This window comes from Dendropsophus ebraccatus, chromosome 1 (genome assembly GCF_027789765.1).
Source record: "Dendropsophus ebraccatus isolate aDenEbr1 chromosome 1, aDenEbr1.pat, whole genome shotgun sequence".
In the NCBI taxonomy this organism is placed as follows: Eukaryota; Metazoa; Chordata; class Amphibia; order Anura; family Hylidae; genus Dendropsophus; species Dendropsophus ebraccatus.
Genome location: NC_091454.1, coordinates 181,177,395 through 181,194,918, shown reverse-complemented (window position 1 = coordinate 181,194,918; position 17,524 = coordinate 181,177,395). Strand labels below are relative to the sequence as shown.

Genomic DNA, 17,524 nt, shown 5'->3' with positions numbered 1-17,524 from the left:
ATAGCGTTTAATATGTAATGGGAAACAATGGGAAACGTGGACTATGTTTACTGATAGATGTGAGAATGCCTAATGTCTTATGTAAAACCACAGCACAGAAAGTAGGTGCCGCGAGCGGAGATTCACACAGGAAATGGTGAAGATGTGTGAAGATCCTAAGTGATTGAACACCCAAGCTTCTGCAGAATAGGAAACACTACATTCATATTATGGCAATATCAATGCAATGTGTACAGGGTCAAAGTAAGGACACAGATATTATCTACTAGCATCAACAGTGACAACCACAGTTGTCTATCTGTATTGTATAATGCGAGCCCAACCCCAATATCCAATACCGCTGGTCAGCAGCAATATTCAGAAACACAAACTAGACCATAGTATATCTTAGGTAAGGGATATATATGACATATGTCAAGCAACATGTGTCTTCTGTACACTATTCCACTTTCCCAGCATCTTATTGAGTTCAGTAGATGTGTGATATATATAAATTTACTGTATGTTGCTGTAAGAAGCCAGGAATAGTAACAGCACTGTGGCGGTTCCAGCACTCATTTCCTGAACACCTGCACTTTTTAAAAAGATGTCAAACAACTTTTTTTTATTAATTCCCCCTCCCTCCTAAAAAAATACAATCATCTACAAAATGTAAAGTTAATTTATGCAGTAATTTACAAATTAATAAAATTTACTGAAAAAAATTAAAGGGGCTTTCTAGGACCGTTTCACTGATGACCTATCCTGTTCGTCAGAGCCATGGTGCCCATACATGCGGTCCACCAGCAGACAGTTCCATACATTGTGCAGTGGTAATTCTGGGTTACTGCAGCTGAGCTGTCATTCAATTCAGTTTGACCCTCAACGATCCAGTAATTAAAACACTGGGTCTGGGTGTTCAGACCCCCAGCGATCACAAGATAGAGTCCTAAGAATCACCATGCTCAGCACTTCATTCCCTGGCTTGCTGCCCTCCTCATCTTGTTGCAGGATTTGAGCTCCATAGACTTAAGGCCCCCATACACCTTCAATAACTGACGGCCGAATCTCTCCCACCCTTCCTCCCTATAAACAGGAACGTTTGGGCAGCCAAGCATTCCTATGTTCTCTATGGAAAGAGAGGGATTAACTGCAGAGAGAGAACTCTTGCTCTAAATTATCTCTCCCAAAACAAAGGGGACGAGTGGGGATTTTCCATCATGTCGACCCCTATCTTCATTAACATCATCTTTAGGTGACTGTTTGGGCAAGTGGCAGATATGGCCATCAAAAGTTTAAAGTGTATGAGGACCTTTACTATAGAAACTGACTTTTGCAATGAGACAGGAGAGCAGTGAGATGGAAAGAGAAGAACTCAGACGTGCACTTCCCCCAGCTTTATTTAGCAATCAGTGGGGATCTGATCCTGACTGATTAAAAATTTTAACATGTCTGTGTGGCATAACAAAAGTTTTTTTTTTAATAGCGACAGTAATCTTTTAAAAATGTAATAATATAGATCTTGAAAAATGTGATTTGTACCTGGTAAAGAATCAAGTAACAATGTTACAGCATCTCCGTGACCATAATGTGCTGCCATCACCACTGGATTGTCATCTCCAGGCTCTGTTGGTAGAACCACTTTAGCCTCATGAAGCAGATAACGTGCGGAGGGGACATCTCCATACGCAGCTGTGATTCGCAGAAGCTGGAGCTGAGCAAAAAGACAGAATATTTGTAATAATCTCAAGTGAATTTGTAATATGCTTTATAAGGGAGCTCCTTTTGGTGGCAAGAGGAACAATCCATAGTTGAGTGCCTACAACTTTGTGTCTATGTGGTGGTCTGCTGCTCGACCGGTCACTTACTAGGTTGTTATGGGTGACGCCACTTCTGTGGTGGTTGGTCCGCTTTGTACAGCTCAGCCAATGATGATACGGTCGTGATGCCAGTGCTAGTTCGGCACACAGGTGTGGTGGTATACCTGCTTTTAATTGTGGCTGGCTGTATTGATCCCCAATGGTCGGTATAGGGTTGTGATGGGTCCCTTGGGCTCTTGTCACAGTGGTCCAGAGTGGGGAGATGACCCACCCTGACTGTCAGTACCGCCACCCACAGAAAGGGGAGAGTAACCCAAGAAGTGTGTAGCCGGGCGGTGTAGGTGCTGATGCAATGATCACTGAATCCCAGTAGAATAAATAAAATGTCTTTACTGATAGTCTCCTGTGACACAGAATACGCTGGTAACAAATAACTGCTTGTGTACAGACTTGTGTTTATTGGATCTGTGCTGGGAGATACTTTAAGTGCTGAGGTAGAGTAGCAGTGCTTGCGTAGCTTAGTGTTGAGCAGTGAAGAGAAGAGTAGAGGAGTTTGTCCTGAGAGCACACTTGCCCCAACCCAGGGTAGTAGTGTGCTCTGCCGGAACTTGAGAGAAGAATACTTGTGTCCGTGTCTCACCACACCACATTCTGCCCTGCAGTGTCGGGGGACCCGTCCTACTAGGGTGACACGAGCCACAGACTAGGTTACCAGGGTGAAGCTAAGTGTCCAAGGGTTTCCCGGTTTCACCTGCGTTGAGAGATATAGTACATAGACCTTCATACGGTTGCTTTGCTCTATCTGAGTCATTTCCTCTGTAGCTAGGAGACTGCCCTGCACTGTTTAGAGAGGTTCATAGCGTGGGCTGGGGTGATCTCTGACTTGTCCTCCTTTTGGGGTTTAACACTACATACTGTCTGTAGCTATAGTCTTTGAAGGAAAAGTCTCTTAGTTCTTCATACACGTGTTTCTAACCACCAACACAACTCAACTGGACTGTCCCGGACAGGAAACCTAGCAGAGGCAGGGCCTGGCTAAGTTCAGCAGGGATGCCTGTTCTATGTGTGTCCTACTCCTCAAAGAATCAAAGGGAAACTAACGCTACACATCCTCTCCCCAAGTGACTACTTCCTACAGGGTATGTAAGAGTCCCTGTGAGTGGTGGAGAAGAGAGTGTACAGAGAAAGAGTATCTCCACTGGTCCACAGAATCACATAACACAACGAAACAGTAACCCTTTAGTAGCTAAAGCTGTGCAATACATATACACAAGTTAAGACATAGAACACAGACATCTGATGGCGAAAGTCACAAACACCTTCATCACCACCTTGCGTTTGAGTACTAGGTTTTGCGACAAATGCCATACAAGAAACACCACTGGTGAGACACCACATCTACAGTTCCCATGCAGATCACTGTGTTTCCATAGACAATCCTAAAAACGAACTGCTTTTTTGCCACCTGAACCCACCATCCTTTGGGTCTGGGGTGTGGAGAGTGGGGCTGTGGGTATGAGGAAGTCGCTGCCCTACCTTTTTATCTTCCTCTCCTCTTCCTTTTTACTTCTGGCCGTTCTGGTTATTTGGTTCCTGAATTACCTATTATGTACAATGTTTTATTTGGCCCGTGTGGTTTTTGGCGCTTTATTTTGTCTGCTTTTAGCTTTTATGTGGCCATTATTTTGCTTGCTTTTAGCTTTTATCAAGCACAAGCCAAGTAAAGTTTTATCAACATATAAAAGGACATCCATCCAATTTGTCAGAGTTCTTTACTTTGTGCAAGATCTCTAATTGCTGTCAATGAATCAAACCCTTCACATCTACAGGCTACAAATTGTCCTGGCCCAGACCTCCAGTCCTGTTCAAACAGATGAAACACTGTTACAAACTCTCATCTTTTTGTGCATGATTTGGTCAGGACCTTTTTAGCCACTACATACAATACTGTGATACTGAAACAGGAAGCATTTTGTAGCATAGCACGCCTCCTATTCTTCACACAAGCCGTCTGTGATTTAAAAACAACTGGCTGCATCAGAAGGCTTAGGGCCCTTAGACGAACCAATGAGGGCACAAAAATGAGGAGCTTATGCAAGTAATGGATGGGTGTAAACTGCTGAAAGATGCCCCTAGTACAACCCAGAGGAACAAAGGGTGTGTAATCTTGAAATTCAACATACTCATCCTTCACCACCACGATAACAGTATCTGGGAACTGTTTGTTTCCCCCGTACATATCAGATCATTGGTGAGTTTGGCCAACACCAACAAGACATGAATAAACAAACTTTCCTCTGCTTCACAGGTCAGGTCTTGCAGAGGACACTGTAACAAACAGTATGTCCTCTATGTCTGTAATCATGTACAAATATTTCCTGGTCCCGGTCACATACATGCATGACTTAAGCCAATATGATCTCACAGATGATATCCCTTTATCGCTTATTATTTTCATCTGAATGATAATAACTGGTTATACCTGTAGGACAGACCTTAAACGAACATACTAATAGCTTTACTGTGAAGGGGTCACATACAGTGGAACAAGCATGTATTACCTTATCTCCCTGCCAATTCTAAACTAACCAGACCAACTTTCTTGAAAGTCGTCCAAGGTTATATTTCTGAGTGTAGATAGGAAGCACTATATTACCATTAAAGGGGGAGTGGGAACTAATACAACCTACTCATCTATAGAGAGGACAAAATGACGTGTCTGCACATCCACATGTTATGCATTGATTTATAGCTTCAGTGAGGACCCAACAACTCGCACCAAAACCTGAGCAGAGTCCAACAAGCAGGTAAGTGGAGTTGTGTCAGTGATAATATAAACAGATCCCGGCGGTGCTCATAGCAGACAAAAGAATCCAACAATGTAAACAGAAGAAAGCTGGCACTCACCGTAATCGGATCGATGGCTTTGTTTTCAAGGAAGCATAAAAGGGGAGGGAATAGTAGAAGGGCAACGCCCTGAAACAGTCTGTCCAAGGAATAGCATACCTGCTGATCCCTTGCATGCTTCCTTAAAAATAAATCCATTGATCCGGTTATGGTGAGTGGCAGCTTTCTTCTGTTTACATTATACATTGATTTACTGCTTCTCAGCAAATGACCAACATCAAATAGTTAGTATACGTTTTGCTCAAACTGTACAAGTCCATTGGTCACTTCATGGCTACCTCAAATGGTTCCATGGTGTAGCCATAAATAGCGACCAGCATCACTGTAACACCAGTGCCCGTAAAGGGGGGGGGGGACCCAGCAGACTGACAACCCCACTGCTGCCAGACTGAGACCCCTGGCTCTGGGACATAGCACCACAGGAACAAAAACCGCAAAACAGCACCACACCAATCTGATCAACGTGTATACTCACTATATGATATTCAAGATCAATGTATAGCATGTCTTATGTTTTCTCTCCATACGGTTATATTACTAATGTTAGTGCTATTGTCCTGCAGGATATGGATGTGCTGTAGAGTGTAAATAGATGAAGTCCTTATACGTAGAACTGAAGTCTATTATTACATTTTTACCATGATGTTTACCACTGCTTGTAAGAATCCATACCTTTTCAGGCCGTGGAAGGTTTTCCTCGCAGGCAGCTTTTACCAGGTCCTGTGCTTTGTTGCGCTCGCCTTCAGAGTACGCAGCCTGGATCTCTGCTATCAATGGGCTCTGGTTCACCACTAGCTCCCCGGGAATGGTCTGCTTGTTTCCCATACCTGTGGTGGAGCCTAAGGCAAACACAACAATAAAAAGCTTCAGAATATTATGGCTATTAATGAATTAAGTATTAATGGAAATGGCCGGCTCAAAGAGCTGTTAAAGGGTTTTTCTGGTAGTTCACTGCCACCGCAATTGCAGCTCTGCCCGTATTCTGTGCCAACCTTCCTATGTGATAAAGGATCGAATGTCCAGATACACAACATCTCCAGCCTTACCCAGATCCAGTGTACAACTAATGCGAATCAGATTAGTCTAACAGCACCTACTCCTCATAAACCAACCCATGATGCTGCTGTGTGATGATTTTTTTAAACATACTTCAAGCCTCAAATATCTTACCCACAATAGATGCTTATAAAGCTTATAGGCCTCTGTATACCAGCATCACTTTTTAAACCCCTTCTGGCATCACCTATGCATCAGTGCGGTGGAACATACAGACAAGTCAAAAAGTATTGATAAGTTGGGGTCTAGGTGCCTTAAGAGGGTGGGTACACAAGGCATCCCAAAAATACAGAGGAGTTGAAATCTCTTTGCAGGGAGCCTTGGTCCAAAATCTTTCTTCAAATCTTATTTGTAGCAACAGGAAATGTTTTCTGGAGATGACGGATCTATTAAACTTAAGGGTTCCCTGCTTTATTTTTCCCCCTGCACTGTGGATGTTTTACTCTCTGTTCTCAATACAAGTTTGTAGATAAAGTTGCAATCAGACCACATTTATTTAGTCGTGATTAGAGATGAATGAATCCGAGTGTGTGGCATTTGGTTACTGGTGGCTGCAGAAGTTGGATGGAGGCCTAGGGTGTACTGGAAAACATGGATACAGTCTATGACCTATGGCTATAGCCATGTTTTCCAGGCAGCCTTAGGTCTGCATCAAACTTCTGCAGCCACCGGTAATCAAATGTTTGGACAAACTCGAGCGTGCTGGAGGTTCACTCTAGTACTACCGTGTTTCCCAGAAAATAAGAAAGTGCCTTATAATAATTTTTGCACGGGACAAGCACGGGGAGGGAGAAGGAGAGGTGAGAGGTATGGGTAAAGATGTGAGCGGCATTGGGAGGGATGTGAGCAACATGGGGAGGGAGAGAGGTGAGCGGCACAGGACAAGCATGGAGGGGGGGTGAGCGGCAACGGGTGGTGTTTGAAGGCCTTACTTTTGGAGGGATGCCTTACTTTGGGCTAGTTAATAGACTAGTTGGGGTGTCTTATTTTAGGAGGATGTCTTATTTTCGGGGAATCAAGGTAGTACCGAGATGGCAGTAATACCGTAAGTAATACCGTAACATTGAGGCCTGCTTTTTGTTTCTGCCTAGAATTAATGCTACAACTATGGAGATGCAGAGACTACAGTCCCACCTGGTTCCTGGTGCCAAAGACTTGTCTGCTACATTAAAAGGCAGCAAATAATGTGACGTGATATGGTAATGAAGAAGCTTCCTCTCTACTATGTATGCAGGCAACGAATACAAGGCATGAGGATGGAAACAACTTTTGGAGAAAACAGCGATCCTGACAGATGGGAGTTTTTCTTAGTATTTATTTACTAGTTAAATATAGAATCTTGCGATGGTAGTTAGTGAGCCACAAGAATAACACACCACATCTTGTTATCTTAAAAGAAGAATGCAAGGGATGAGTTACAAAAAGGACAACACTTGTGAAACAGCAAAACGCTGTGGATTAAGAGTCCCAGGATGTGTATAACTGGAAGTGTCAGTGCAGGAAAGCAGAAGCTTTCTTCTAGTTATCAGCCTTACATAATGCAGACAGATTCTGACTATTGCCGCTTGTTAATTATTCAGCAAATTTCAAGTCACCAAGACATCCGAGAGGACTCCTGAGGTTTATATCAATAGCACAAACGCTGCTGAGACGCTTCTCCCAGTTCTCAAGGACAAATTCTCTCTTAACTCTTTTGACCCCAAGACATGAGCATTCGTAATATTGGTAAAATGCCCCTGAAATAACAGCAACTCTGCCAACTCATGTCTCGATATCTAAGACTAAGCAGAATTATAATGGAAAAAATATCTTTATATAAATGACAATGTGATGGTGGCTAGATAACTGGGTCAGAGCATCTCTAAAGCAGTAGGTCTTGGTTCCTAGTATGCGGTAGTGAGCACCGACCACCGGAGATCCACGAAAGGACAAACTGTGACCTGAAGACAGGGTTATGGCTATACCGGTCTGCTCCAATCACAAACAACTGATTCTGTAGCACAAGATGGTGAAAAAGCTAAGGCTGGCTATGATAAAGAGGTGTCAGAACAAACTTCTGTATTATCAAGCTGTTTACCCACCAACCACCCAGAGTGTCCCCTGCTGAGTGTGTCTACAAGTAGGCATGAAGACTGGACCATGGAGCAATAGAAGGAGGTGGTCTGCTACAAGGAATCAGGCTTTCTTTTACGCAGCTGGACACATGGGCACTGCTTACCTGGGGAAGAGATGGCACCAGGATCTAATAAAGCTCGCCATTCTCTTTCAATACCTATTGGACAATGTTTCCAGTATGGGGAGGGGTAAGCCAAAGCCAGACAGTTCTGGTGCTGGTTTATCCCTCTGAGAACGGTAGGGTCAGGAATTGCAACTCCATTATGCCCAACCCTTCTCTCCACCAACATTACGTTAGAGAGTCGGCTGAACCCACCATTGTGTATGGGCACCTTAAAGAAATAAGATACGCCAGTGGCAGCAGTGTAATGAACTGGGCAATGGTTGGCTGAAAAACATTGGCTGTTGGCATTCACGTGGATGTTACTTTGACATATACTACCTACCAAGAAGGCCAAATGTTTACAACTTACAGGATTTAAAGGATCTGCTGCACATGCTCAGAGCTCAAGTGTCAAGGAGGTGTTTCCGAGCCGTCACATGCATACCAACTCCTTTCCTAACCTTTACCTGCCTTTATTTATCAATGTACAGTGCTCAGTGTTGGAAGCTGAGCAGGGAGGTGTGGGGGAGGGAGGAGGGATGCATGCTGTGGCTCAGCAATGCCACCTTGACACTTTAGCACAATACATTATATTGAGCTGACAGAAATTACCCAGTGAACACATAATAAGTTCTGTACCCTTTCTTTACCATAGGAGCATTATGCAGTGCCCTTAGACGTCAATGGGAGGCTTACTGTATCAACAGAGGTTTCTTCTTTATATTTATATGAAATCCAACAAAGAACTCATAACATGTTCCATAAGTCACCGTATTTCGAGGCCGTGGAGCACAGAGTGTCTACTGCTCTAAAGTATAAAGACTTATCCTTGATCAGGCGACAACAAGTAACGAAAAATAGCTCCAACCACATACAGTATACAGATTCCTGCACTAGTGTAATATAGTTATACTCACCTGCTAAACATCATGAATGCAATACATCATTTCCTACACCCCCCTCCAGAGATTCATAAGAGCAATAACTTTTATAGATTCTAACCCGATGTCAATATCTCCGACCTTCAGCACAGAAGGGAGAAGACGTTTCTGCCGTACACACTGAATATAAAGATGAGTAAATTCAGGACAAGTCTGCCTTCTCCACAGCAACGCATGGGAAGATAGGGAGAGAAATAACACAGCATTCAAGCAGAAATCCTCTGCTTCGTACACACTAGGCACATGTAATACAGGTACTGACCTTTTTATCATTGGGAAGCATCAGCTGGTGGAACGGAATGGACTACATGAAATCGAGCATCTTGCACAGATCACTAGGACTGTCATATTCTTAGGATGAAAGAAAATGACCTTCCTGCAATAGAAGCATCTCTGGATACAAGGACCTTATGGAGGCTCGCTCACCTCAGACAGGCGGAGATAACAGAGAGGGAGGAGGGAGACGGCTTCGGCTGAAACCTTCCTGGCAATTTTCAATTCCCTGTCCCATTAGAGTAGTGTAACATAAGCTTCAGAGTCTTCAGAGAGGTTTCAGCAAGAAAGGATATAAGGATAGCACGGCCGGGGCACTCCTGTAATGTCAACATTTGTTTTCCTCTGTTGAACGTCAATGGTTCAAAAAAGTAAATTCTCCCCAACACAGTACCCTGTTGGCCGAGTCTGTAGGCTAATGGACACAGGGTGAGTAGAACAGTTCTCAGGCACCTGTAAATTTCATTTTTCCTACAAAAGAGGGGCTGTCCATGGAAATCAGATCATGAACAGGATCTGCTGACAACTTTCTAATGTCCATAGCCAGAACAGACCGAAAACATGAACCCCACCCTCGTCCATCAATGGCTCCTTTCTGAATTATTTTTTACACTTTCACCATTTATTTGCTTGAGATATAAAATAAGATACATAGAGTACTACTTTGTTTTCTGGACACGTAGAAATGTGGACGTCCAAGTCAGGTCAGCAATGAAGTAGGACGTGTACGCGTGCTAGGATTGTGCTAAAGCGTCCACGTCATCCTTTCATGGAACTAAAGTGTAAAAATAAATACATGGAAAAGTAGAAAAAAAAATACCATCGAAAGAGGAAGACAATTACATTGCAATGGCGCCTTGTCTGTGCACTGTGCTGTCAAGTGAGGGGAAAGGTTTACATAAGCAGAGGGGGTTCCCTGTTACATTAGGAGATGCCAGTATCTTCATGGCTGGAGCCTCCCCGGCCCCTATATCATTTACTGCTCCGTTAGGAAAATACAAGGTCATTGGAACCAAAAGTGATGTCATTTGCTTGAGAGGTAAGATAAGATGTCATCACTGGGGCAGAAGGTGGAAAATGGCTGTAAATCAAGTTACATGGTATCTTATAACCCTAACAAGGTTCATCTTGCTTTATTACTTAGGGTGGGTTCACATTGAGGAATCCGTGCAGAGAAGTTCAGGCGGATTCCGTCGCTCGTCCCCGCCTGTGCCATAGACTCCATTGTTTGCACAGGTGGATACCGCTGTCTTCCAAAATAATTGACATGTCAATTCGGAATTTGCCCAACATAGAATGAAGTCGATGGAAATGCACGCGGGCGCGAGCAGGGATGGGCGATGGAATCCCCTCTGTGCGGATTCCTCAGTGTGAACCCACTCTTAAAGTGTAAGTTTTTGTGAAAAATTAAAAAACAGCATTGCTCTTCATTGTCCTAAGATTAGGTACTTAGTGAGCACTTCTTTACAGCTGCGTTATTTGTTTTTTTATGTATTTTTCTGCTACTTAACATTTTGCATGATCTCCCGCTATAGCAGAGGCTTTTCCTTGCTGACAGTACAATATAGTTGCTTACAGGGAGAGAGGAAGCAGGCATTCATCAAACTAGCAGCTCATATTATGGCGGTTAGTAAAAACTTTGTTTTATGCTGTTTTAAGTCATATGGTAATATATGTTTAATCTCACTAGCCTTCCCATATGTGCTCCAGCTACACGTACCCTACACCCTGGCACACACCATGGAAAAGGCACAGAATTTTGCGCAAACCACCTGTGTGATTATAGCCCCACCCTCATTTTCTGCAGCCCCTCTTGGCGCCTCTGTTACTAGAGACAGACTGAGCCTTGCAAGTTTTTTTACGGAAGTAAACTGTACATTAGATAATGGTCACATATGCCACTAAATGAGCATAGGTTGTATGAAAAGATAGTGACCTTATAAGAAACCCACCTTTAAACCTCCAGTTGTTTTCAAATATATACTGAATAGTTTCAAAGATATATAGGGACACTCCAGTGAAATTCTTTTCTTTCAAATTAACTGGTGTCAGTAAGTTAAATAGATTTGTAATTAACTGCTATTTCAAAATCTCCAGTATTCCAGTACTTATCTGCTGCTGCATGTCCTGCAGGAAGTGGAGTATTCTTTCCTGTCTGACACAGTGCTCTCTGCTGCCACCTCTGTCCATGACAGGAACTGTCCAGAGCAGGAAAGGATTTCTATGGGGATTTTATACTGCTCTAGACAATAGAGGTGTTGAGATTTTAAATAGAAGTAAATTACTATTTATATTACTTTCTGACACCAGTTGATTTGAAAGAAAAAAAAAAGCTGGATGACCACTTTAAGTAAAGAATTTTCACAGTGGCAATGGGCCCTCACAACACCATGAAGTCAGTGGGCACACAGGCCACCTTCTATCAAGCCAGACAAGCCTGGCCAGCCAGTAAGTTCAACAGATCTTGGCACTCCAACAGTTAAAGGGGTTATCCAGCGCTACAAAAACATGGCCACTTTTCCCCCTACTGTTGTCTCCAGTTCAGGTGCGGTTTGCAATTAAGCTCCATTTACTTCAATGGAACTGAGTTTCAAAACCCCACCCAATCTGGAGACAACAGTAGGGGGAAAGTGGCCATGTTTTTGTAGCGCTGGATAACCCCTTTAAGCAGCCTTCCCACTAAATGAACTCCACCAAGTTCAATAGTAACAACACTTCAGATACATATAGAATGGGGAATATTGCTGTGCTGTTGTATAGACTTCAATAGTTTCTCTTTATTGTACTCACTTCTGAAGCTTACAACAATCATAGCTTATTAATAGTCAAACACAGCAGGCTCAGAGAGGACGTATAATATCCATGGCACACCGATCTGCCGCGCACGTTTCGGAGGACATAGCTCTTTCCTCGTGCACACAGGTGCTGAGGACTGGGGTGAATTATTTATGCACATAAATGAGCATTGGAAAAAACCTGAGGAACACCTACAAGACAGATTTATAACTACAGACTTCATTAAAGGGGAACTATCAGCTGTTTAGACTAATCTAATGGTCCTTTTACACAGAACGATTTATCGTTCGTTTTTGCACGATAACGATCGAATTCGAATGATAATCGTACGTGTAAATGCAGCGAACGATCAAACGACGAGCGAGAAATCATTCATTTTGATCTTTCAACATGTTCTCAAATCATCGTTGATCGTTTGCAAAAAATTCGCAGATCGTTCAGTGTAAACAGTCTTTCAGCGATTTCACCTATGTGTGAGATAGGCTTAAACGATCGCATAGCGAATTTTCCGTACGATGTATCGTTCCGTCTAAACGCTGATCGTTATAAAAAAAAACATTGTTCATTCAAAATCGTTAATCGTGCGATCGGGCGAATTATCGCTCCATGTAAAAGTACCATTACCTGCTGATAGCCTCCTATTGTGCAAGGTGCACTGAGGATGAAGGTAAGTTTAAAGTAACTAATTAAAAACGGATACGTTGAATGGACTGCAAAAACGCAGTGTAAACCCAGCCTTGCTGTGATGAACTAATAGGGGAGCAGAGCCTGGCTGGCATGGGAGAATTTCTTTTGCAAGTGAAAGGTGACACCACCAAATATAATCCTCAGAGAGTTATGTGAATTTAATGATATCCTGGAATTGAAATCCACAGAATAAATGTTCCTTGTATTGTTTTTCAAGATTGGTTTGTTTGTTCATAAAAGAAGTCTTGTAAGATTTTCCCTTCTCAGAAGGTTGTTTTTGGAGCTAGTCATAACAGTGCCGTCTTGCAGCATGGCCTTCACGACACAGCTCAGTGCTTTGAGCCATGATCACTATGGCGCTTCCATTTTTGTAGTTGGTACAAATGACTTTATAATAAAATGATGGTGTAACTGATGAAGAATTATCCTTATACTGAAAATATGCTGGAGCACATGGAAATGGAGAAACCCGCAAACATGATTTTAAAGGGAATACGTCACCTAAATTTTCTTTTACTAATGAGTCAGATACTAAAAATTGTTCTTTTAGTCTAGTCTAATCTGTTTTTATTTTCTTACTGTAATTTGTTTTATTTCACTTTTTGTACCTTGTCATGGAGGCTTCCATCTTGCCTGTAGTAGTTGGGGGAGCAGTATTGGGAGCAGTTGTAGTAGTATTGCAAGTAGTAGCAGTAGTGGGAGTGGTAGCAGTTGTAGTGGGAGTAGTAGTTGTAGTGTGAATAGTAGTTGTGGTAGTAGTATGCTAGATCCTCAACGCTCTGTAGAGATGGCGCTCTGGGTGTCTCCTGCCCAGGGGCACCTCAGTGCCTGGCTGCTGCTCCTGGGGGATCTCCCACGTGCAGGCATTGTAGCAGTGGATCCATCAGGTCGCGAGATCTCCGATGTGCGAACGCGGCAGCAGTGGATCATCAGGCAGCGAGATCTCCCATGTGCGGGCGCGGTAGCAGTGGATCCAGCAGGTGGCCAAATCTCCCATGTGCGGGCATAGTAACCATAGATCCAGCAGGTGGCGGGGATCTCACATGTGCAGGCACAATTCAGTGGATCCGGCAGGTGGCAGGGATCTCTCATGTGCAGGTGTGGCAGGGCAGGATGCGTCATGGGCACTCGGACCTGCAGGAGAAGCAGCTTGCAGCACTGGGCCAGTCCAGACTGTAGCTGAAGGCCGGCCCTGAGCACTACTGCTGTCCCTGCAGGTCAAAGCGCACTTTTTTTCTTTTAAGTTGAATTTAATTAGATTAATCGCTCAGCCCTAACAGCAACATATGAAAAATTATGTTTGTGGAACAAGGAGTCCAGTTGTGCTGGACTCTCTAGTATGGAAACATCACAGATTTACATCAATAAATTACAAGTTAATCTTGTCCCATAAAGATATACAGTATATCAATCTGCTCCGTTTTCCTCTGCTCTACACCATAATGCTGATAGCTATGGTATCATTTTGATGGTGGCAGGTTCTCTTTAATGATCTGGACTACTTGTAAGTATTTTTCCTTCCAATACAAGTTCTATTTCAGTCCAAAGGTGTTTAAAGGGGTTGAGGTCAGGTATCTACATCATGCCTCTATGGACCTTGCTTTGTGCACTAGGGCATAGTCATACTGAAACAATAGAAGTCCAAACCCAAAAAGTTAAAAGCAACACTTGTTGAAAATGTCTTTGTATGCTGTGGCATTTACATTTACTAGAAATAAGAGGCCTAGCCCAAACCCTGAAAAACAACCCCATATTATTAAACCTTCTCCACCACATTACAGTATTCTGGTGGGTGATGGTCTCCAGGCATCTGTTAAACTCAGACTTACTCTTCATACATGTAAAACATGACCTCTCCCCTGGGAAAACACATTTTCACAGCTTCACGGGCCATTGTCATTGTGCTTTATACTATCCTATGTGACGCTCAGCATTGTGTGCGGAGATCTTGTGTGCGGCTGACCATAGAAACCAGTTTCACGAAGCTCCAGAAGCAAAGATATTGTACTGATGTCACTTACAAATAGAACAAGTAGTGAAGGTGCTCATACAACCTTCAATAACTGACGGACAAATGATGGTCTGGCCATCAGTGATCTCTCCCATCTGGTCCCCATCCTCCCCAAACACAGGAATGTTCAGCATGGCTGAGTGATTCTGTGTTCTCTCTATGGGGAAGGTGAAGCCACGTTATTTTATGCACCTGTTTGTATAAGGTGTGGCTGAACCACCTGAACTTAATAAATAGGGAGAGGTGTATACATACCTGTGGTTGTATAGAGTATATACTGTGGTTGTGCCATGGGTTTGTAATTGCAAAAAAGTTTACCTGTGGTAGCTGAGGAGCCACTAAAATTCAAAGTACAAACAATTCACACGCACCGACTCGAATCGTTAATAACGCTGCGAGACGGCTAGGTCCTGGCAGATCACTGTCATTACATACATGCAGCGGTCTGAACGACCGCTGCGTGTATGTAATTCTGCCTGCCGCTTAACCCCTTCTGATGCCGCCCGCCTCCCGCTCTGTATACATACCTCCTCGCTCCACGGGGTCCCGGCGTCCTGCTCTCGCGCCCGGCCAATCAGTGTGTTGCCCACCCGCAGCCACTGATTGGCTGGGCGGGAAAGCAGGACGCCAGGACCCTGTGGAGCGAGGAGGTATGTATACAGAGCGGAGTGGGAGGCGGCCGGCATCAGAAGGGGTTAAGTAGCCGGCAGAATTACATACACGCAGCTGTCGTTCAGACCGCTGTGTGTATGTAATGACAGTGATCTGCCAGGACCTAGTCGACTCGCAGCGTTAATAAGTCGGTACGTGTGAAGGCACCCTAAAAATTAATAGGGGGACTATCAGCAGGTTCGTGTAAACTAACTTGCTGTTATCCTCTTGAAGCTGCGTACCTCATGTTTGTGGTGCGGCTCTTCTTTTTTCTAGATCCTCCACTTTGGAGAAGCTTGATTCAGAGCAAATATGCAAAGCAGTTAGTATGGAGCATTGGGGGCGTTCCTCGGCCCCACAGGGCACCCCCTCGGCCCGCAAGCCGCCTCTTTTGGTGACGCCTACTATACATATTCATATAAATGCAGCAAAAATGAGGTTCGGGGACAGCATCTATGCAGTGAAAAAAGATTACTTTATTTTGCCCACAATCAGATGTGGGCTGACATGAACGGCGAATGTGCATCCTTGTGGAAGTTCAGCTGTTCCTATCGGTGTATTGTATATTCATATAAATGCATAATCATCAAGCCGCTGGCCTGTCAGCCCTGCTCCGCTCCCTGCTGCTCCACCCCGTTTTCCAGGATTGAATCCAGCTTTTCCCACCATCCTGGGAGGGATGGCAGGGAGCGGAGCAGCGCTGAAAGACAGGCGGCTTGATGAGCGGAGCGCAGATCAAACGAACCGCTTTGCTTCATTTAGATTTGCTCATCTCTAATACTTATCCCCTATTCACAGAAGAGGAGTTAAAGTAAAAGTGCGGCGAATTTTAAAATTTGTCAGCAGGCAGGGGCAAGGTGGACACATAATAAACAAGTGTTACCTCTCTGTGTGCCCCCGATTTGCTGAATAACAGGCTCCAGGATCCCCGCCAGAACTCATTTCCCACTGAGTTCCGATGTCATTATGTGGAAAAATGCCAAAAAGCTTGATGGATTGCCCCGTCAGCCAATCAGTGACTGCAGCAGTGTACCGTCCTAGTCAGATTGGATGAGCGGGCAATCCATCAGTTGGGTTGTGACATTGCTGAAGCAGGGGATCCCAGAGCCTCGAGGGCACGTGGAGAGGTAAGCTAAGCTGGTTTTTTATGTTCCCCCTGCCTGCTGTTATTTTTAAAATATTGCCGGACTCCTCCTTTGAGTGTCAGATGGGTGGGGGACTCTGACCCATGATCCCCTTGGATCTCAAGAATGGGCACCTGAGTCTCACCTTTGACTGTAATCTTAACTTGGAATATACTGGACAGTCTCCCGCAGCTACATAAGCAATGAATGGAGTGGTGGCGCACATGTGCAACTCAAATGGGTGCCGGTTCTCTAGATCGTGGGGTGTCCCAGTGGTTGGACCCCTGTGATCTGACACTTGAATAGTGGATATATGTTATAATTTAAAATACTCCTTTCAATTAGATAAAAAAAGTGTAGTTACCATTGTGTGAATCCATGCTTCCAGCTCGGCTCCCAGCACATGCTTCTGCCCCCACACACCAGTACATCTTCTATCACCAGCTTGTTGGCTCCGTAATGGATTCAGTTCCAGATCACCCAGAAGCTGTCTTGCTTGAAATATCCATCTGTCGGAAAACCAGAGATTATATATTACGATTAACAATAATGTGTCTTAATTTATAAAGAATATCCAATGTACAGTATACTGGTCCCCAGATTAGAACCGCATAATCGAGACGAATGACACAGTTTACCAATAGGAATCATTTTTGGGGATCTCTTACTACAAATGGATCATTTGCCACCCAGTTATTCATTAGCCTTCCAGCCAACTACCATGTGCCCGAGAGGCCAGGTAACATAAGGCCGGGTTTTCACGTTTTTGCCAGAGCAAAACTGCCTGTAAGGATCAGATAAACATGCAAAAATGGCAAAAAGTGGGAAAAAAGTAATAGTAATGTAAAGGATGGAGGGAGATGTCTGTACTCCACAAACAGGAACAAATTAAATTATTGTGAGGGAATGCGCCTAATGGCTATAGATCGCAGCTTCCAGGAGCACTCAGATGAATTATTCATGCTCACAGTTCTCGTTGTTGAGAACTAAGAAAAGCTTGTCACATTCAAGGTTAAGGCTAAGGCTACACACAGACGTTGTGTAGTGAGATTCCCCCGTTT

At 43.8% G+C, this 17,524-nt stretch overlaps 1 protein-coding gene across 3 annotated transcripts in view; it reads right to left on the bottom strand.

The window, feature by feature from the left end:
• Positions 1-17,524, bottom strand: part of LRRK1 (leucine rich repeat kinase 1) — a 67,234-nt gene that overhangs the window by 42,102 nt on the left and 7,608 nt on the right. For all 3 annotated transcript variants that reach the window (XM_069985337.1, XM_069985344.1, XM_069985349.1), the window contains exons 2-4: positions 16,828-16,972; positions 5,379-5,545; positions 1,522-1,693 (exon numbers count right to left, since the gene is read on the bottom strand). In XM_069985337.1, coding sequence (XP_069841438.1) covers positions 1,522-1,693; positions 5,379-5,545; positions 16,828-16,894 — 406 coding nt within the window. In that variant the 5' untranslated portion in view covers positions 16,895-16,972. The remainder of the gene's footprint in view (positions 1-1,521; positions 1,694-5,378; positions 5,546-16,827; positions 16,973-17,524) is intronic.